The 22,005-nt window shown below is 40.6% G+C and overlaps 1 protein-coding gene across 8 annotated transcripts in view; it reads left to right on the top strand.

The window, feature by feature from the left end:
• Positions 1-12,901, top strand: part of HDAC9 (histone deacetylase 9) — a 705,078-nt gene extending 692,177 nt beyond the window's left edge. For all 8 annotated transcript variants that reach the window (XM_075922252.1, XM_075922250.1, XM_075922247.1 and 5 more), the window contains one exon: positions 12,618-12,901. In XM_075922252.1, the coding sequence (XP_075778367.1) occupies positions 12,618-12,657 (40 nt within the window). In that variant the 3' untranslated portion in view covers positions 12,658-12,901. The remainder of the gene's footprint in view (positions 1-12,617) is intronic.
• The last annotated feature ends 9,104 nt before the right edge of the window (positions 12,902-22,005 follow it).

The raw sequence follows: 22,005 nt of genomic DNA, 5'->3' as shown, positions 1-22,005 counted from the left end.
AGAAAAGGGAGAAGTGATTAATGCACAGGAAAGAAGAGAAAATATAAATAATGCAAAAACAAATTTAAATACAGAGACGAATAAATAGGGTTCTCCTATAAACATATTTAGCCAGAACACATTGTGTGTGTTGATAATACTTGTTAGCTAAATGAGATGCACATTTAACTGATTAGAACTTTGTAGTGGCCAGCAGTTCTTTCAGAAATCTTTTGCTTTGAAAAAAATCAGTACACTGGTCTCCCTTTCTTTTTCTTTTTCTTTTTCTTTTTCTTTTTCTTTTTTGAAAAAAAGGAGCAGGGACTATCTGGTACGTAACTGTTTTATAATAAATCATAATAAATCTTAGGAATACCATTAAGAAAATTCATTTTCATGGCCCTGATTACCTGGCTATAACTTTTACCCAAGTAGAAAGGAGAAATGAAATGTAATGTTTAGATATGGGATTAAAATCCATTTTGGAAGATTCTGTGGCTCCTGAACTAATGATTGGGATTGTTATCATGTTATAATTTTTGTTGGAAATATTAAGGACCAGATCCTGAGATGCAGCTGTTTTCCAGAGAGCGCCAATCCTAGGGTAGGTGTATGTGCAAAGATGCATTATGCTGATCTTTGCACTCCTTTGACCCTAGTGGAGGACTAATCTGCTTGCATCGAATTAGAGCACCTTAATGGCTGATCTAATATATGTCAGCTGCAAACAGCTCCAGTGAACTAAAACCACAGTCTAGGATTGGCATGACACAAGGTATTCTGGCCAAACCCTTTCCTTTGGCCGTGCCTCTCTTTTCCTGCTATTCCAGGGCAAGGATAAGATCCTTACACCAAAAATCATCTTTACACAGTATTGCTCCTTCATAACTGAACAAGGTTAGGGTCACATTCAACGGCACAAGTGGCACAAAAACAGCCACCCTACACCAGAAACTCTGTCCCTGAGAGTGCATTCTACAGTGAAATCATAGAACTACTAACTGTGAAATAGAACCTATCATTTCAATAACTTCTCAGATGATAGGAGGATACCTATGTTGATGGCAATCTGTAAAAAAAAAAAAGGCTCCAGAGGTGATCCCAGCAATTATAGCCCTGTTAGTCTAACTTCAGTTCCAGGTAGATTCATTGAAATGATAGTTAAGAACAGAATTATCAGACACATAGATGAATACAATTTGTTGGGAAAGAATTAAGAAGGTTTTTGTAATGGGAAATCATGCCTCACTAGTCCACTAGAATTCTTTGAGAGGGGTCAACAAGCATGTGAACAAGAGTAATCCAGTGCATGTAATATACTTACATTTACAGAAAAAGTTTGACAAGGTCCCTCATAAAAGGTTTTTAAACAAAGGAAGCAGTCATGGGATAAGAAGGCAACAAAATGGAAGATGAAATTTGATGTTGAAACATGCAAAGCAATGCACATTGGAAAATATAATTCCTACTATTCCTATAAAATGATGGGGTCTAAATTAGCTGTTACCACACAAGAAGCAGATCTTGGAATCACTGTGTATCGTTCTCTGAAAATGTCCATTCGATGTGCATTGGCAGTCAAAAAAGCTAACAGAATGTTGGGACAGATAATAAAACAGAAAAAATCATATTGGATCTTTAATAATCCATTGCACAACCTCATCTTAAATACTATCTGCAGATCTTTGTCATCTAATAAAGTGGAAGGGGAAAGAATTAGAAACGGTACAGAGAAGGGCAACAAAAATGATTAGGGGTATGTAACAGCTTCCTTATGGGGAGATATTAATAAGCCTGGAACTTTTTTGGCTTGGAAAAGAGATGACTAAGGGAGATATAATAGAAGATCTATAAAATCATGACTGGTGTGGAGAACGTAAATACAGAAATGCTATTTACTCCTCATAACTCAAAAACTAGGGATCACCAAATGAAATTAATAGGCAGCAAGTTTAAAACAACAAAAGAAAGTATTTCTTCACACAATGCACAGTCAGCCTATGAAACTGCTTGCCAGAGGATGTTGTGAAGTCCATGACTATGATGATTAAAAAAACACTAGATAAGTTCATGGAATATAGGTCCACCAATGGCTATTAGTCAGGATGGGCAGGATGCAAAACCATGCTCTGAAGTATGCCTAGCCTCTGCTGAAAGCTGGGACTGAATGGTAGGGGATGGATCACTTGATGATTACATTGGCCACTATTGTAGGACAGGGTACTGGGGTGGACTCAATATTACCCAGTATGCCTGTTGTTATATTCTCGTGCTGTTTGAGTACTTCACAGTTCTCTCTTGATTGCAAATTTACCTTGGACTTTTAGTTTTTTTTAATCTCAGTGTGATGATGTTGTGCTGAGAAATCTGTGTAATTCCAATTTATAAACTGAAGAAAACACTTTTTTTGGTGAAATAAATTTTCTATTATATTCTTAACAGTGAATGAAAGAAATAGAGAAATAAACCATTTTGAATAGTATTCCAAATAAATGTTTCAATTCCAGATTGAGGATCAGAAGGAGATTTTTTTTTCAGCAGGCTGATTTTTGAATTTAGAAAACTTGAACTGAAGCTGCTCATGAGTTCATTAAAGACAAAATAACGAACTATTTTGAAGATGATAAGACGTTAGGGTCTAGCCAGCCTGAATTCTGCAAATGAAAATCATGTCTTACTAATCTCTTAGGGTATGTCTACACTACCACCCTAGTTCGAACTAGGGTGGTTAATGTAGGCAACCGAAGTTGCAAATGAAGCCCGGGATTTGAATTTCCCGGGCTTCATTTGCATCTTGCCAGGTGCCGCCATTTTTAAATGTCCGCTAGTTCGCGGATGGACTAGGTAGTTCGGATTAGGCTTCCTAATCTGGGGATCATTGTAGACAGCTCAGTACAGCTTTGCTCTATATACAGCTGTTGTAAAAAAGCAAACAAGAAGTTAGGAATATTAATAGTGAATAATTCAAAGAATATTATAATACTTTTATATAAATCCACTGTGCAGCCTTATCTGCAACACTGTGTGCTATCTTGATCACCTCATATTAAAAAAATATATTGCAGAACAATGATGAAAATGATCAAGGGCACAGAAAAATACTCATATGAAAAGAGATTGAAAAGATTTGGGACTTTTGAACGTAGAAGGAGACAAGTGGGAAGTAACATGATAAAGGGTATAAAACAATCATAGTATGGAGAAGTAGAGGCCTGCACAGATACAACATTTTTATACACATCTGCATCAGTAGCTGCAAAAATGAACCATGGATATTCGCATTGACATCTGCGGATGCACATATCTGTGGATATAAAAGGGGATATCTGCAAATTTGAAGGGTTCTAGAGAAAAAATGTGTATCCACATCCATATCTGCAAAAATGAACTGAGGATATCCATATCTGCGGATGCGGATACCCATGGATAGAAAACAGATATCTGCAGATTTGCCAGGCTGTATGGAGAAGATGGATTAGGATCTTTAGTTTTTGTCATAATTCAAGAAGAAAGACAAAAAGTTCAAAACTGAGAAAGGAAATATATTAAACTCTATAACACATTGCCACCAAGGTCACTGAGGCCAAACATTTAACAAGATTTAAAAACATATTGTCTATTTATAAAGATATCAAGAATATCCAACATTATTATTGTTAATAACAAAATTTGGAAAGGTTATTAAACTTCGTTCTTCATTCTACACCTAATGTGTGTATATGTTGTATATGTGTGCTGGGTGGTGGGGATGGGATGTGGGAGACAGATTATCTCACACCTTTCTAAACTTAAGTTTCTTCGCCTTTTTCTGGGGGATCTACTACCATTTACTGTCAGCAACAGGACACTGGACTAGTTGAGTTTCAAATCCAATACTGTTTGTCATTCCAATTGTGATGTGAAAATTAATCTAAAGGAAGATTGATTAGTGAGCAGAGAAACCAGAAATAAGTGATCAAAGTTACAAGATGATATATTTAAGAATCACAGGGTATGTCTACACTTGCCCCCTAGTTCAAACAAGGGAGACAAAAGAAGGTGATTAAAGTTGCTAATGAAGTGCGGGATTTAAATACCTTGCACTTGATTAGCATAGTCGCGACCAGTCACCATTTTGGAAATTGACTAGCTCGATTTAACTTGCCGCGTATAGACACGGTACTCCAAGAAAAAACCCTTAAGTCGAATTAACTGGTACTCCTCATCCCGCGCTTCATTAGAAACTTTGGTAGCCTTCATTTGCCTCACTAGTTCCGACTAGGGGGCAAGTGTAGACGTACCCACATAGATTTTCAGTTTGGCATGTGGATTTCACTCTTACATAGGTGAATGTGTGTGTGTGTGTGTGTGTGTGTGTACAGACACATTATATGTATGTAAAATATGGTCAGAGTCTACTTTTAACTTAACCCTTGCAATCCTATTGAAGTCAGTAGTTTGCCTGGATATAAATCAGTGATTTTCTAAGTGGGTCGCAGGGCACTCTGAGAAAGCTGCTAATGGGACACTCCAGATTGTTTACTTATTGGCTCTGCATCCACAGACCTGGGTCACATGATCCGGAACATGCCACTTCCACAGCTCGCTTAGCCACAAATGACGAACCACAGCCAATGGGAGCTGCGAGGCTGCATGGCTGCAGAGCCAGTAAGTAAACAAACTGGAGCAGCCCGTTAACAGCTTTCTCAAAATGGTCCAGAGCCCACTTCAAGAAAAACTGATATACATGGAAGAAGACAGACTAGTAAAATCAACACAATTTTAGAAACTAGTAAAAACTGTTCTCTAATAACTTTTCTGTATATAAAAATAGCATGACTTTATAGTCTGAAATTTGTGATTTTACAGAGCTCTAAGTGGACTGAGTGAAAATGAGAAGCCCCACTTTTCATTGGTTGGAAGCATTGAATGGGAGGAAGCTAATGGACCAGTAATCTGTCAAGGATACTGCCTATCCTTTGCTTTACGGACGGGGCTAAATTAGGGAGAATTCACATTAGGGAACAGCTGTTTGTGTTATCTGGCCTGTTGTCTATAACACAGAACTGCTCAGAAGTTTGAAATATTAGAAGCATCCTCTGGGGAGATGGATTAGCAGAATTCAAGCGAGACAGTCAAGAATAAGCCTTGTGGAGAGGTTATGCTAGTAGGCCCTCTCCTCACCTGCAGCAATAGTAGATAGGCAGAACCTAATAGCTTCTATTCTGGGATCCATTTCCATTGCACTGATATGAATTCTCAGGGGCAGACTCTAAGAAAGCTCTATGTCATTCAATACACACCTATTTTCTCACCTAAATCAACCATCCTAAGACAATTTGTCAATATGTATTTTGACTTTTGCACAATTTCTCTGTTAGCCTTAAAGCACATGTTGCATGCAAAGTGATGATTTATTTGTCAATGTTGTGATGAGTGAATATTTACCATAGAGTCAGTGGGGCTTTTATAAACACTCACTGGAATTCAGTGCACCGAACTGAGTAGAGGGCCATGTGTTAGTGGTCTCAAGAGAGGACTTCTTCATCAGGCCACAAAACATCTGCAGAGCTGTTCTGTGGCCTAGGGAGCTCATTGGAGGATTTAAAAAAACCACCAGTGAAAAACGACTCGTTCTCTAAAATGTCCATGAATATAAGGGATATGCTTATGCCCCCCATTCCACATGTGGCAATGGTCAGTCAGTTTGTCTGGAAATGGATACATCAGTCCTATCCAGCTCTGCTCAGGCCCCATTTCCAAACCTTCATACAGCCCTGGTCTTTCACTATTTTGAAATAACAAGGCGAGTGTCCACACAGCCAAGCCCGTTATTTCAAAATAACAGGCTAGCTATTTGAAATAACAACACCTGCTTGGGAAGAGGAAAAATGCTTATTTCAAAATAGCATTAGTGTGGACGCTCAGTTGCTGTTGTTTTGAAATAATTGGCCTCCAGAGGCCTCTCATAAGTGCCCTTCTAGCCACTCCTCTGACAACTCCACTGCTCCCATTCTCCTGCAGACTTTAAAGCTCAAGGCAGAAGGGAAAGGGCTTGTGACACCATACGAGGCCAGCCAGCCCCATGGTACACAGCACCCTTCAGTGTAGCCATTGTAAAACCCAACACCTCCCCTAAGCCATCCATGGATGCCAGCACATCTATAGACACCTCTGAAGCCCCTGGCCGGAGGCAAAAGGGCACCAGGCTGGACTGGTGCAGAGATCCTTTATCTCATCAAAGTTTGGGGGGAGGAGAATAACATCCAGGATCTCTGTACCAAGAGATATATGGCTAGATAGCTGCCAGCCTGACCCAGAAGGGGCACAGCCAGGACCAGGTCCGTATGAAAATTAAGGAGCTTCAGCAGGCCCACACAAAGGCCAGGGAGAAAAGTTCCTGCTCTGGGGCAACCCCACACATCTGCCACTACTGTGAGTAGCTGGATGGCATCCTGGGAGGGGGTCAGGTCACCTCCCTCCCCCCCCCCCATCATTGACTCTGGCTAGGATGTGTCCATTGTCAGCCTCCACAAGAGCAGGTTTGTGGAGAAGGAGGATGTCAAGAAGGAGGAGGCGCAGACTAGTCTGTACACTGTGGCCACCAGCCAGGAGGTTGTCATCAGCCTGGAGCTGGCACCCCTTCCCAGGTTGTCTCCCAGGGCTCGGATGAACTCAGTGAAGGCACTGCAGGTGAGTTCTATAACTTTCCGTATACACACCCATGGACTGGGGCTTAAACAAAAGCCTGTGCACAGGGAGCACCAGTCTGGAGCACTCAGCACCATGATACTCTCACACAGGAACCCCTTTCTCCTTCTCACATGATTCCTGCACAGGCCTGCCATACTAAGGACTCTGTGATGGGACACATTCCCACAACAAGCCACCATTAAGGAGGCTGGGGTTATGGAAACACACCGCAGTACTGCACACGGCACAGGCTCATGCCCACACTCGGGCAGCATCCGCTCCCAGGCAAGCACGGTGATGCAGAGAAGACTGATCCCCTGCATGGGAACCTGCTGGGGGAGGAACAGAAAGGGGCCCCAGTAGCACTCTCTCTGGCAAGCGGCCTCTGCTGCTCACACACATCCCCCAGCACCCTCCCTCTCTCCTCCATCGAGCAAGGATAGAAGTTCTCTCTCTGCAGGATGCTTCCAGTGCTGGACCCAGTATGTGTGGGACACGGTAGGAGGCTGAGCCACCCTCCCTCACCCCCTCCTGCCCGCAGGCTCATGACCTGGCTGGCACATTCCCATGCCTACTTGTCCCTGGAATGTGGGGGTAGAAAGGCTCCTCTGGGACGTCTGTGCCCCTGCAGAAAAGTGTCCTTTGTCTAGGCAACAGATGGCCTTGCTTGAAGCACATCACCATAGTCTGAATCAAGACCTCAGTGTTGGCTCAGCAAGTAGGGCTAGGATTCATGCACAGTGTCTTCTCGGATGACTCCCCTTGTCACTTTTCTTCACAGCTAGGCCAACTGTAAGCCTGGTGCATCCACCATCTCCTGAAGCTCCACTGAAAAGAACCCCTTTCTGTTGATGTATTCAGAGGCATGGTGGATGGGGCCAGGATGGGAATGTGGGTGCCATCTATGGCCTCCTCCTGCTGTTGGGGAAACCCATGGCAGCAAAGCCAGCGATGATGGGGTTGTTGTTGCCCAGGGTGATGAAGACCCTCCACAGCAGGATAGCATTGATGATCTTGATCACCTATAGAATCATAGAGTCACAGGGTTGGAAGAGCCCTTAGGAGGTCACTGAGTCCAACCCCCTACCCAAAGGAGGACCAGCCCCAACTAAATCATCCCAGCCAGAGCTTTGTGAAGCAGGGACTTAAAAACTTCTAAGGATAGAGATTCTACCACCTCCCTAGGGAATCCATTCCAGTGTTTCAGCTCTCCTCTCGTAAAATAGTTAAACCTACATGAGCATGGCCCCAACTGTGGTTCTCCCCATGCCAAACTGGTTCCCCACAGAGTGGTAGCTATGTGATGTGGCAAGTTTCCATAGACCAATGGCGACGCACTACTGCAGGAGGATAGCGGGTCATAAATGGGTGTCCTAAGGGCAGGGGCAAGCCAATCACAGAGCTCCAGGAAGGTGGCCTTGTGCATGCAGAAGTTCTGGAGCCACTGCTGGTCGTCCCACCACTGTAGGACAATGCGGTCCCACCAGTCATGACTGGTCTCCCTCTGCCAGAAGCAGAGGATGGTGGGGGATTTGATGCATCAGGAGCACCAGGGCTTGGGTGAAGGGGTCCCCCAGTCTGGGCTGGTTGTCATGGTCCTGAAGCACCACGTGGGTAATGTGGATGAAGTGCACCATGAGGCGCAGCAGGAGGCCCAAGAGCCTGGCCCTGCTAGCAGAAGCTCCAGCTCCAAGCTGGAAGTTCTGTGGTATCTGCAAGGGCAACCAGAGCATTCGGTGTGAGTTTGGTGTCCCTTGAGGAGATAGACAGTGGAGGAGAAGAGTGTGAGATGCGGCTGTAGAGAGGAACCCCTTTAAGCACAAGTCTCAGCTAGTCTTAGGAAGCAGCTGCAGGAAGTGGACGGCTCTCCTGATGACCTTCCAGGAGTGCTTCCAGGGGCTTTAAATGCGATTCAGGCTCCAATGAGTGTGGGCGCACTATTTCGATATAATTCTACACTATTTCGATGGTGGATGTGCTATTTCGAAATAGTTATTTCAGAAGGCAATGTCATGCTAGGAGTCTACTACAGGCCACCTACCCAGGTGGTAGAAGTGGATGAGGCTTTTTTTAAACAACTAACAAAATCATCCAAAGCCCAAGATTTGGTGGTGATGGGGGACTTCAACTATCCAGATATATATTAGGAAAATAACACACACACAGACTATCCAATAAGTTCTTGGGCTGCATTGGAGACAACTTTTTATTTCAGAAGGTTGAAAAAGCTACCAGGGGGCAAGCTGTTCTAGATTTGATCCTAACAAATAGGGAGGAACTGGTTGAGAATTTGAAAGTGGAAGGCAACTTGGGTGAAAGTGATCACGAAATCATAGAGTTCACAATTTTAAGGAAGGCTAGAAGGGAGAACAGCAAAATAGAGACAATGGATTTCAGGAAGGCAGACTTTGGTAAGCTCAGAGAGCTGATAGGTAAGGTCCCATGGGAATCAAGACTGAGGGGAAAAACAACTGAGGCGAGTTGGCAGTTTTTCAAAGGGACATTGTTAAGGGCCCAAAAGCAAGCTATTCCGATGTGTCGGAAAGATAGAAAATATGGCAAAAGACCACATTGGCTTAACCACGAGATCTTGCATGATCTAAAAATAAAAAAGGAGACATATAAAAAATGGAAAGTAGGACAAATTACACAGGATAAATATAGGCAAACAGCACAGGAATGCAGGGGCAAGATTAGAAAGGCAAAGGCACAGAATGAGCTCAAACTAGCTACGGGAATAAAGGGAAACAAGAAGACTTTTTATAAATACATTAGAAGCAAGAGGAAGACCAAGGAGAGGGTAGACCCACTGGTCAGTGAGGAGGGAGAAAGAGTAACAGGAAACTTGGAAATGGCAGAGATGCTCAACGACTTCTTTGTTTCGGTCTTCACCGAGAAGTCTGTAGGAATGCCTAGCATAGTGAATGCTAGTGGGAAGGGGGTAGTTTTAGAAGGTAAAATAAAAAAAGAACAAGTTAAAAATCACCTAGAAAAGTTAGATGCCTGCAAGTCACCAGGGCCTGATGAAATGCATCCTGGAATACTCAAGGAGCTGATAGAGGAGGTATCTGAGCCTCTAGTTATCATCTTTGGAAAATCATGGGAAACAGGAGAGATTCCAGAGGACTGGAAAAGGGCAAATATAGTGCCCATCTATAAAAAGGGAAATAAGAACAACCCAGGAAACTACAGACGAGTTAGTTTAACTTCTGTGCCAGAGAAGATAATGGAGCAAGTAATAAAGGAAATCATCTGTAAACATTTGGAAAGTGGCAAGGTGATAGGGAACAGCCAGCATGGATTTGTAAAGAACAAATCATGTCAAACCAATCTGATAGCTTTCTTTAATAGGATAACGAGTCTTGTGGATAAGGGAGAAGCGGTGGATATGGTATACTTAGACTTTAGTAAGGCATGATACGGTCTCACATGATATTCTTATCAATAAACTAGGTAAATACAACTTAGATGAGGCTACTATAAGATGGCTGCATTACTGGCTGGATAACAGTACTCAGAGAGTAGTTATTAATGGTTCACAATCCTGCTGGAAAGGCATAATAAGTGGGGTTCCACAGGGGTCTGTTTTGGGACCGGCTCTGTTCAATATCTTCATCAACGATTTAGATATTGGTATAGAAAGTACGCTTATTAAGTTTGCAGATGATACCAAGCTGGGAGGAGTTGCGACTAATCTGGAGGATAGGGTCATAATTCAAAATGACCTGGACAAATTGGAGAAATGGTCTGAGGTAAACCGGATGAATTTTAATAAAGACAAATGCAAAGTACTCCACTTAGGAAGGAACAATCAGTTTCATACATACAGAATGGGAAGCGACTCTCTGGGAAGGAGTACGGCAGAAAGAGATCTAGAGGTCATAGTGGACCACAAGCTGAATATGAGTCAGCAGTGTGATGCTGTTGCAAAGAAAGCAAACATGATTCTGGGATGCATTAACAGGTGTGTTGTGAGCAAGACACGAGAAGTCATTCTTCTGCTCTACTCTGCGCTGGTTAGGCCTCAATTGGAGTATTGTGTCCAGTTCTGGGCACCGCATTTCAAGAAAGATGTAGAGAAATTGGAGAGGGTCTAGAGAAGAGCAACGAGAATGATTAAAGGTCTAGAGAATATGGGGGAAAGCTGAAGGAATTGCGTTTGTTTAGTTTAGAAAAGAGAAGATTGAGGAGGGACATGATAGCAGTTTTCAGGTATCTAAAAGGGTGTCATAAGGAGGAGGGAGAAAACTTGTTAATCTTGGCCTCTGGAGATAGAACAAGAAGCAATGGGCTTAAACTGCAGCAAGGGAGGTTTAGGTTGGTAACTGTCAGGTTAGTCAAACACTGGAATAAATTGGCCAGGGAGGTTGTGGAATCTCCATCTGTGGGGATATTTAAGAGTAGGTTAGATAAATGTCTCCCAGGGATGGTCTAGACAGTATATGGTCCTGCCATGAGGGCAGGGGACTGGACTCAATGACCTCTCGAGGTCCCTTCCAGTCCTAGTTGTCTATGATTCTATGATTCTAAGTAATTATTTTGAAATAACTTATTTCGAAATAACTTCCCAGGGTAGACATGCCCACACAGAGCTGAATGAACGGGTGTACACTTACACAGCGCTTCCATAAATTCCATTCCCTTTCCACTCCCAGGAGCAGCAAAATGTGAGTGGTTATGTTGCATATGAGACCCTCCACAGTGTGGGCAAAAAGGGAGATTTGTGCTTTATGGATTTATACACACTGTAAAAATCTTTATGGAAAGTACAAGTTACAAGACATTTGCTTTTTCATATCTCATTTATTTTATTTTATTATTTTCAAAATACCAGAAGTGATTAGTGATTGGATTAATAACCTGTATAATTCCTTTAAAGAGACACTGCTGAATTTTCATTGGGAGAGCCTTAAATAAAGTCCAGATTCAGTTAAAGTTCTTTGGCTTTCTTGTTGCAGAAATCCATGTAAGGCTCTGCAAGCCTCAAATAATTAATTTTCTAGGTCTTGCAAGAGACCTTCCACTTCCTGGGGGAGGTTTTATTGATTCCAAACATTAAGTGAGATTTACTGGTGAATACCTCTTTTCTTATTTAGCCCTCCTCTCATTTAAAAAATGGCTTGAACTGCCTTTTTTTTTTCAGTTGAAGTTCCAAGCTTAGATATTGTTTGTCAAATTATTTGTTAGGGAAAAAGTGGCTGTGTCCAAATTCTTAAGCCCTTAAACAATGAGGTTTTTAATATAATCTCTGAAAATCCCTTATATAGTGGATGCTGATCCTGGGGCAGATCCTCTACTGGAATAATTTGTCATAGAGCTATGATAGTTTACACCAGCTGTGCATCTTTAACAGTCCATTTGGGTTTTTCCTGAGCGGAATGTCTCCCAGATGATTTCTAATAAAGGGTAGGTGTCTAATCTGATTATACATTATTAATAGATACCTGCTGTATGGCAGAGCTCTGCTAATCAAATTCAGAATGTGGTCTTAGAAATTTTAGGAAGGCAGGCAGCCAACCACAGTAGTTATGAAAGTGCAGAAGCAAAAATCAGAAAACTGGCATGTCAGCTAACTACATGGTTTTAATGGCATGGTCCCATTTGAAGATGAGTAATTTATTTTTAGTTGCAGATGCTTGAGAAATAAAAGCATCACATTTAATTTTTTCATTAGATTATTTGACTCAGCTGACACAAAGCATGTACAATTTTGAACTTAAAGTTATACAATATTCTGACATATTTTAATATAAACAGGAACATTTGCAGTGATTGCTTAGATCTAAAATGTTTTTCCACTTGACATTTGTTTATACTTCCTAAGAAAGAAACTCTATTTATGGATAACTGAATAACACAAATAAACATCAGAGAGAGCTGAAAAATCAGCTTTGATTATGCATGAAAATCTACAATGGCATTGTGTACTCTTGCGCTGTATTCTGATTGCCTGTTTATTTTTACAGAGCTGCTGGCGAGCCCATGGAAGAAGAGCCAACCTTGTGAAGTGCCAAGTCCTCTCTGATATTTCCTGTGTGTGACATCATTGTGTATCCCCCCAAAGCACCCTCAGACATGTCTTGTCTGCTGCTTGGGTGGCACAGATCAGATGGAACATAAACACTGGGCACAAAACTCTGAACAGCAGCTTCACTTGTTCTTTGGATGGACTTGAAAGGGCCCTAAAAGATTCCTTAAATGTAACTGCTACAATTCTAAAGTTACAATAAACCAGGCTTGGGAGAAAGAGCCTAGAGCATGCTTTCAATATGCTGTGTGACCAACTCGCTGACATAAAATGTGAACTAGAAATATTAAAATATTCTACATGATAGATTATTGATAGCTACAAGAATTGCAACATCCAGCAAAATTCTGGGGAAACTCCACGAATCTCTATTTCTGACATTCTGAAACACTTTTTACTGGATAATTCTTTTCACACTATTAATTTGTTAATAGACTTTATTTTCTGTGTTCAGTGTAATGAAATAATAGATAGCTCATAAACCATGTGTTTTTAAGACAATGTATTGAATTCTTGTTTGGATAAACTAAAGACATGTAAATTAAGATGAGGGAATTTTAGCTAAAAGGAAAGTATTGCATACTATACTTCCTCCCCCAAAAGTACTGTGCTTAGTGATGCTTTCTTTTCTTTTCTTTTCTTTTCTTTTCTTTCTAGAATTATATCCCATCTTTAATGTATAATTTATATCAATGACACCATAATCAATGTTCTCTAAATGAGCAATCTTCTGCACTCTTCATAGTTGACAGTTGCTCTCAGCATATGTGCTTTGGAGACTCAAATAGTCTCTGGAAAATGGATGATTTTTCAAAAGTTATTTTAGTTTATTTTGCACCCTGATTTTAAGAAGAGAAAACTTAAGTATCTCTGTGCAGCTCATTTGAAGCACAGGTGTTCCTGCAATGATTTGCTGAGTGGTTTTACACATCACCATCTGAATGCAAACAGATTTGCAGACCCACAGAAGTTAGTGTTGCTTAAAAAGTTTCAAAGGATTTAGTCTATATTGTAGATCCTTAAAAGTAGCAAAATGTGATGCCAACTCCTCAAATTAATATTTGAGAACATAACATAGAATTGTGCCTTTAGCTGATAATGAACACAAATTATTACCCATGTTGCCTTAACTGTCAGAGAAGGTAAAAGGGAACAGGGCATTTATGTAGAGTACTTTAAATGAACTAAATGAACACAAATTGTGATACAGCAAGTTTTGCTTTGTTTACAAATTCCCCCACCTAACGAACCCTGGGAGCTGTTTTTACTTACCTTGAAGAATTCTACTTGCCGTATTTGATGGCTGGCTTTGCTTTTGAAAGTAAGTGATGTTCATTTTTTATATATTTTCCAAACTCAAAGGATATATTAAAGCCATAAGTGAAGACTGTCATGCTTTTTATTCAGAAATCTGAAAGAAACCTTAATTAAAACAAGATTTTGGGGAATGCCATGATATGAAAGATATGGAACAATATGGTTTCAGTTATAGGGGACTCAAACCTGTAAATCAAAGATGAAAGATTTCACTCAAATAGAATTATATAATTCTCTTTTGTTATGCAGTCAGAATGTATTTTTCATGCTTTTGAGTTTGTTTACAATTAGCATTTTAATTTTAAAGACTTTTATTACTTACACAAAAGCTTTTTTGGAAATCTTGGAAAATTTGAGGCACCCTTTGAAATAGGAAATCTGAAAGGAATGTAATTTCCTACAACATGAAGTAAACTTCTGTTTTGCAAGAGTTATGTTATATATACCATTCATTAATGTAAAAAAACCTAAAATTCTGCCCGTACTTTTATGAGATAATTCCTGCTTATTTTACTAATGCAAATAGTCCCAACAGGCTAAATTCATTTTGGTGTACTTCTTTCCCCTGGAATTACACCAAAGCTGAATATAATTCATTGACTTGAATGGGACTGTTCGGATGAATAAAGCAATCAGGATTTGGGCCTGTATTAGCAAATCTCACTTGTCAGTTATTGCAGTTTTCTAGTAATCGTCAAAGAAACTGCTTCAACAAAGAACCGTAGCTGATGGATTGGGCATTTTAAAATGTTTGTCCTGATTTAAAACAATGTAGTGTAATATTTTAATTAGAAATGTAATTGGGAGGATTTTAAATTAACCTAAAATATATTTTTTATTTTCTAGAATATATGCAAATAAGAATTACCAGGGCTCGACGAACTGCGGCGAAAGCCATTCGCCAGCCCCACACTGCGCATGCGCAAGAGCCGCATTGCGCATGCGCGTGCCGCTGGTAAACGGGGCGCCGGGCTGAAATTTACTCGTCATGGGCAAGTAGATTCAATAGATTGTTGAGCCCTGAGAATTACTAATATATACTAATTTAGCTCTATACTTATATGCGGGGGGGAGGGGACATGTGCAAGCCTCAGCTAAGTCAGTCTTGGTAATTGGAATCATTTTACAAATTCCAAGACCATTTGGATTAAAAACACAGTGTTAAATAAATCACACATTCATGCTTTTCATATATACACACATTCATATATGAGACCGTACATTGTTGGTTCCAGTTAGTATCATTTAGATAACCAAATGTGCAGATAAACTACATGCAGGATTAATTACAAATGAACATGTGCCTGCTCTTGTTTCTACTGAAGTCAACAGCAAAACACTTGTTGATTTCAATGGAAGACAGATCAGGCCCTATATTTGCAAGTTCAGAGCACCATTGCTTTTTGATTATACCATTACAAGACATAGTATAGCCCTGTGGGACATGATTGAGGCTACGTCTAGACTGCAGGCTTCTTTCGGAAGAAGCTTTTCCAGAAGAGATCTTCCAGGAAAACTTATTTTGAAAGAGAGCATCTACACAGCAAAAGTGCATCGAAAAAGCGATCTGCTTTTTCAGAGGATAGCTTCCACACTGAATGGACACTATCTCTCATTTAAGATGTGATTACTGTGGACCGAGTGGCCACCAGCAGGGCCGGCCCGAGCCATTTTAGTGCCCTGAGACCCAGGCGCACGGCGCCGCCTCCAGGACACATGGCCCCGCCTCCGGGCGCATGACGCATGCACGGGCCCACCCCCGGGACACGCAGCCTCACCTCCTGGCACACGACGCATGCGCGGGCCCACCCCCGGGGTGCGTGGGTGGATGCACGCCGAATGCACTGCTCAGTTGGCCTAGCCACCGCCAATGGTGTGCAGCCCAGGTGGGCTGCGCCTGGCCATGCAGGGCCCTGTGGCCGCCAGGGGAACAGTGCTGCTGGCCAGTGCTGCGGGGGTTAACACTGCCCCCAACCCAGGCGGCCGCTGCAACCCGCCGGGAGCCGGGTGCCCCCCATACGTTGGTGCTCTGGGCAGATGCCCGGCTAGCCCACCCATTAGTCCGGCCCTGGCCACCAGGGCACCAGTGCTTTTTCCTCTTTCCTCTTCTTTCGAAAGAACTTTCTCTTCCCTGTCCACACACACCTTTTTCCGAAAAAGCTCTTTCAAAAAAAGGCTTCTTCTTCATAGAAAGAGGTTTACCAAAGTCGGAAAAATCTCTCTGTTCTTTCAATTTTTCCCCCCAAAAGAACGTGATTGCAGTGTGGACATAATTGAAATTTTTTCAGAAAATCTCTGCAGTGTAGTAGACATACCGTGAGGCTTACGGAGAATATCAACATTCTCTTCAAAACAGATCAGTGCTTTCTGAGAGGGCAGTTTCACGTGCTGTTGTTTTCTTCTCACATTGTTTTTTCTTTATGGCCAATGATAGCTCCCCATGGGATGCTGTTAGACTCTCCTGCATTTAGGCACAGATTTTAGCCATATCTCTTGGTCAATAATCCTACCCATCCACTTAAAAACACTTGCCTTTAATTGAAATCAAGCCCAAATTTTCAAAAGTGTTCACTAATTTTTGGTGTTTCCATTTTTCAGTCTCAAGTTTTGGCACCTCAGAACTGATTTACAGAGGAATGCCAGATTCTTGGTGCCAACTGATTTGAGCTTGTGTTAACTTCTGAAAATTATTCCCCTTGTATCTAAAGTTGGCCACCAAAAATGAGACTCCCAAAATTAAATTAATTCTGAAAATGTGGGCCAAAATAATCATACAATAAACACAAATGACCCTCCATTCCTATGGGAGCCATGATGCTATGGAGAAGGTGGAGTCAAAGGAATTATACAGATGCACATGGTTGTGGTTCTCTTACCCACTAGGGAAGTCAGAACCTCAGCAAATTTTAGGGACAATCACTACCCCATTTCCATAAGTGCAAATCTATGGTTCAGTTGGGAGACTTTTCGGGAAATTCAGAATGGAAACTCCGTGATTTCAAGTCCCTGTATCTGATAAACCAGATGGAGTTACCATGCAGTACAATATCAAGACGAACTTGTTTTTCTACACTGTAATACCTTTACTGGGCTGTAGTGAAAATAATGATGAATATTCAGCTGCTAATAACTCAATGTATCATATGATTCATTTTCAGACTTTTCTTGTTGGAATCGTACATATACTAATTTATTTTAGTACAAGTTGCAGCAGTTATGGGTCTACTTCTGTGGTCCTGGCTCAGCCATTATTCTCACATAAGTAATCCAAGTCCACAGAAATCTAGCCAATGTGAGGACTGTAGGACTGGTCCTCTGATTGCATACCTACTTAATTTTATTTGCCACGAAAGTAAGGAAACCAGTTTGAGGAAATCAGAACTGAAAAATCTACTACTCTTTCTTTTATAAAACTAATAAAATAAGTAGAGAATAAAAATAGCTCTTATATAAATGAAGATTACTTTGTCTTTATATTGAAAAAAATGAACAACAAAACATAGCTAGTTGGATAAGGCTGCAAAATTATTCTCTGTCTGGACTATCATGTTGTTTTTTCCTGCAGATATCTTGTCTGAGTACAGACTCCCTTAAAAGCTGGGAAGCATAAATGGAGATGAAATATTAGAAAAGTTGTGCTGCAGCCAACTGCAGAGGTACTGTGCAGACCAAGAATTGGAGACAGACTAGTTTGTGTAGACATACAGCTAAACACTTTCAGGGCAGTCTGTCTGGAAATAGGAACAAAGGGACGATTTCCAAAGGCACAAATGGCAATTAGGAACCTAATTCCCATTAACTTCTAATGCCAAGTGTCTAGCTGCCATCCACACCTCTGAAAATTCCTCTCTCCTTCAAAAAAAATGAATACCAACAATTAGGTGCACTCCCCTTAAAATGTGCTCCATGCAGTCATCCCTCGCACCCAAAATGTGCAAGCCACAAGGAGAGATGCCATCTAATGTAAGAGCTTGAGAGAACTTGAAAGTCCTGCTCCAGTTGTCCTTTCAAAGACAGAGATAACATTTTAAAAGGTCACCCAGAGGGCCTTGTGTAAAATGTGTGTGTGTGGAGGGGGGATTGTTTGTTTTTATGTTATTGTTTGTTTACAGACTCCATATGGAAGTAAAAGAGGATATGGAGATAGAGGAACTTGCTGGGAAAAAAATTCTCTTAACTCAGTCCTAGATTTGGAGAGGTTTGGGGGATTTCATTATTTCTTCAGCTTTTACTGTTTCATTTCACTTATTATGTTTTTCATTTTGCCTATTCTTTTATTTGCAGAGTACAAAAACCAAAATCTGTTAGTTCTGACAGAAGCCTCTGTGCTTGATGTGGGAATAAGAATAGCTTATCTCTGTCACTTCTCACAGAATAAACAGTCTTCTTTATTTGCAATTAAATGCTCAGTTTTGTAATAGATCCAAACTGGAGTCAGTATTTTATTAGTTCGATTTCACTGTCTGTCTGCTGATTGTTTAAAAAAAAGAACTTGTGACTTTGAAACCAACATTCCTCTTTAACCTCAAAAATGACCCATTTGGGGACTAGCAATGTAATATTTTCATTTGGCCCAAAAGGGATTTTTGTTCCAATGCATCTTGCTACCAGCTCAGCAGAAGGGAAATTTCAGGCACTAGTAACTAGCATACCACAAGAGAAAAGCTAAAAACAAAAAGAACTTTCCAGCTGTTACTGCAAATACTGCACATACTCTCCAGTCCCTCCTCATTGAGTTGGATTCTGCAGCTCAGCATTTTATTACCGTTTATAAAAGTATTCTGCATACGAGGCTGCTCAGATTTAATAACTGAATGTGAATGATCAAAATGTAACACTGTGGGTCAAGTCTTGTAGTACTTGGAGTGTGTGTAAGATATGAACCATAAACTGTCACTATAATATGTAAGAGCTCATTTTTCTTTGCCAAATCTCCAAATGCTTTTCCTTAATTTTAAGGTACTTTCCTTGGTATTTCTGGATATTCAATGCCTGTAGGCACATCTGCAATAGCAAAGTTGCATGGAGACAGATCTGATCTCCACAGAAGACAATGGAATGCCTCCCATTGACTTTGATGTGCTTTGGGTGAGATCCATTAAGCAGCGCTTAAGACCTAAACTGAAGACCTAAACTCTGGACCCAAACATGCCTGAACTTTGGAAAAGTTCAGAACCAGATTCAGAATTGAATTGAATAGGTTGAGCCCATTTCTAATATGAGATACCATTTCAACTTTAAGGAAAGGTTTGGCCCAAAACACATTGACACTGATGAGAAGTTTTCCATTGACTTCAGGGGGTTTTGAATCAGCCATATAACAAGTATGCTATTTTGACTGAAGAACCTCTCCATACCTCTCGCCTTGCTACTTTATCTACTGCCATGGTAAACTACCTGTTAAACCTCACATTTTAAAATAAGGACTCAGTGGAACAGCACAAAACAACACTTAGGACATCTGTTAAATCTTTCAGAACAAGTTTGTTGCTGTATATACCAACACTGCTGCTTTTTTCTCTGGTTTAAAGATGCACAGTTGAAATGTCAATTTTTTGTTGTTTGTTGATTGTTGTTTGCTATCTGTTTTTATAATAGAAGTAGTATGTTGGGCTCTCTGTGCACAAAAAGTTTCATCTGTCATTTGTTTTTTCAGCTCTGTTAAAGTAGGAGCCGCTGAGAAAAAAAAATGAGTTGCCAAACTTGTTTCGAAAGCAGTGGGACCATCCCAATTGTGCAGAACTCGTCTAGAATAAAAGGTTAATATTAATATTGTTGTACAGTTAAGGGGAACCAATGGATCGTTATTAGTTCTGATACATTTTTGTATCTGAAAGCTTTCATTGGGTGACTTTGAGTAGTATTGTGCTCCAAAAAATCATTGGTTGTAGATATAAATGCGTTGGACTGGTATAAGTAGTCTTTAATCAAGTTGTAAAAATTCCTTTTGTCTTGAGTTTTGTATAATTATTCAGCTATTAATCTTGTTCTAGTGTGAATAAAGGCTATTTGAAATAAGGTTGTTTGATATTCTGCTCTGGTTTGGGTTTTTTCCCTATTATTAAAAATCTGGATTAAATAGAGTGAACTTGCCACCCTGGTTGAATCAGAGGAATTTGACTAATAAAACATAAAGGGTTGAGTGTGATGAAGCTGGAGTGCATAAAAAACTGAACCGCAAGCGTTAATGTAAAAGTAATGTTTATGTCAAACTAAAACCCACATAAGGCAAAAGAGACTGAGTTAAAGCTGAAACGCCAAGCTCATATTCTGTACTTAATTTGCCTCATTGTTCGGTGGCGTTGCAGAACTTGCAGTGGGCCCAATCCTCTCATATTAAATATGTACTATCACACACACTGTTTTGAAAGCTCTTTAGCATGTACTTCTTTTGGGGAAGAAATATAGTACTAACATTGCAATATACTACCATGATATTACTATAGTTTGGGGGCTTACTGTTTGTTGTATGAAAGCATACTAGTTTTCATTAAGAGAGACAGAACTGAGTAGAATAAATAGAAAATCAAATTTTGCTTCAAATAAGTTTTCATCATATGCACATAATCCAAAGAGGCCTCTGAATTCGGGTCTATGGGTATGTCTACACAGCAGCATGATTTCAGAGTAACGGACATTATTCCTAAATAACAAAGAGCGTGTCCGCACTGCAAGCCATTATTTTGAAATAATGGCGAGCTGGAGGACTTCTTACTATGGCTTCTGTAAGGGTATGTCTATACTTGCAGCCTAATTCGAACTAGGGCTGCAAATGTAGGCATTCGGAATTACAAATCAAGCCCGGGATTTAAATATCCCGTGCTTAATTTGCATCTTTCCGGCTGGGCACCATTTTTGAAATTTACAAGCCCAAAGTAACTGCCTGCGTCTACACGCGGCAGTGAAATGGGCGTTCAATATAAAGCCCTAGTTTGAACTACCTGTTATTCCTCCTGCAATGAGGTTTAACAGGTTGTTCGAACTAGGGCTTTATTTCCAACGCCCATTTCACTGCTGTGTGTAGACGCTGGCAGTTACTTCGGGCTTGTAAATTTAAAAAATGGTGCCCAGCCGGAAAGATGCAAATCAAGCACGGGATATTTAAATCCCGGGCTTGATTTGCAATTCCGAATGCCTACATTTGCAGCCCTAGTTCGAATTAGGCTGCAAGTGTAGACATACGCTAACTCTCATTTCAGGAAGTATAAGAGAAGTCGAAGGAAGAGAGTTCTTCCTTTGACTTCCTGCTATCTAGACAGCTCCAAAAGCTGAATTAAGATATTTTGACTTCAGCTATGCAATTGACATTGCTCAAATTGTGTATCTTAATTTGACTTTTGCCCTTCTGTGTAAACGTGCCCTATGAATCCATTCCTGTGTGTGGCATTTTGTTTTTTGTTGTGTGTGGCATCCCTTGTTTGCTACACAAATGGACATTTTGCTTGCACCATTTCAGACACCATCTTTTTTAGAAAACTACCTTATTTCAGTTTAAAATAGTTCTCTAGAATTCAATGTCTTTTTACATCTTAATCATCCTAATAAGGGGGGAAAAAATCTGTCCTGTACAATATATTATGATTATATAACATTTATCTTTGTAGCCCTATAATTTACATGAAATATTAAAAAACATGTTCCATGCCTTCAAACAGCTTATCTGTCCTCTCTATGCTTCCCTGGTTGTCTGTAGTGAGTGATAGCCATACAAAAAATTGCAGAGCTATGTGATAAATTGCATTCATCACTCTCCTTCTGCGGTCTCACCTGAATGCTGTGCATTAGACCATCTCCCGGGGCAACATGTGACATTCCAAACTTTGGAGGAACTTCAGAGACCAATTCTGTTTTAAAACCAACCTCCCAGAGAAACACCCGTTGGTCTGAAAAAGAAGGTTCTCTGTTGAACTAGCAGAGACAAAGATACTCCGGAAATCCTCCTATCACTGGGAGTGAGTTCTTTCCTACCTCTGCTTCTCCTGGTTGGGGAGAGGATTTCTCCTCAGAAA

This window comes from Pelodiscus sinensis, chromosome 2, assembly GCF_049634645.1.
Source record: "Pelodiscus sinensis isolate JC-2024 chromosome 2, ASM4963464v1, whole genome shotgun sequence".
Classification (NCBI taxonomy): domain Eukaryota; kingdom Metazoa; phylum Chordata; order Testudines; family Trionychidae; genus Pelodiscus; species Pelodiscus sinensis.
Note: the sequence above shows the minus strand (reverse complement) of the source record. Positions and strands in the feature narration are given on the sequence as shown.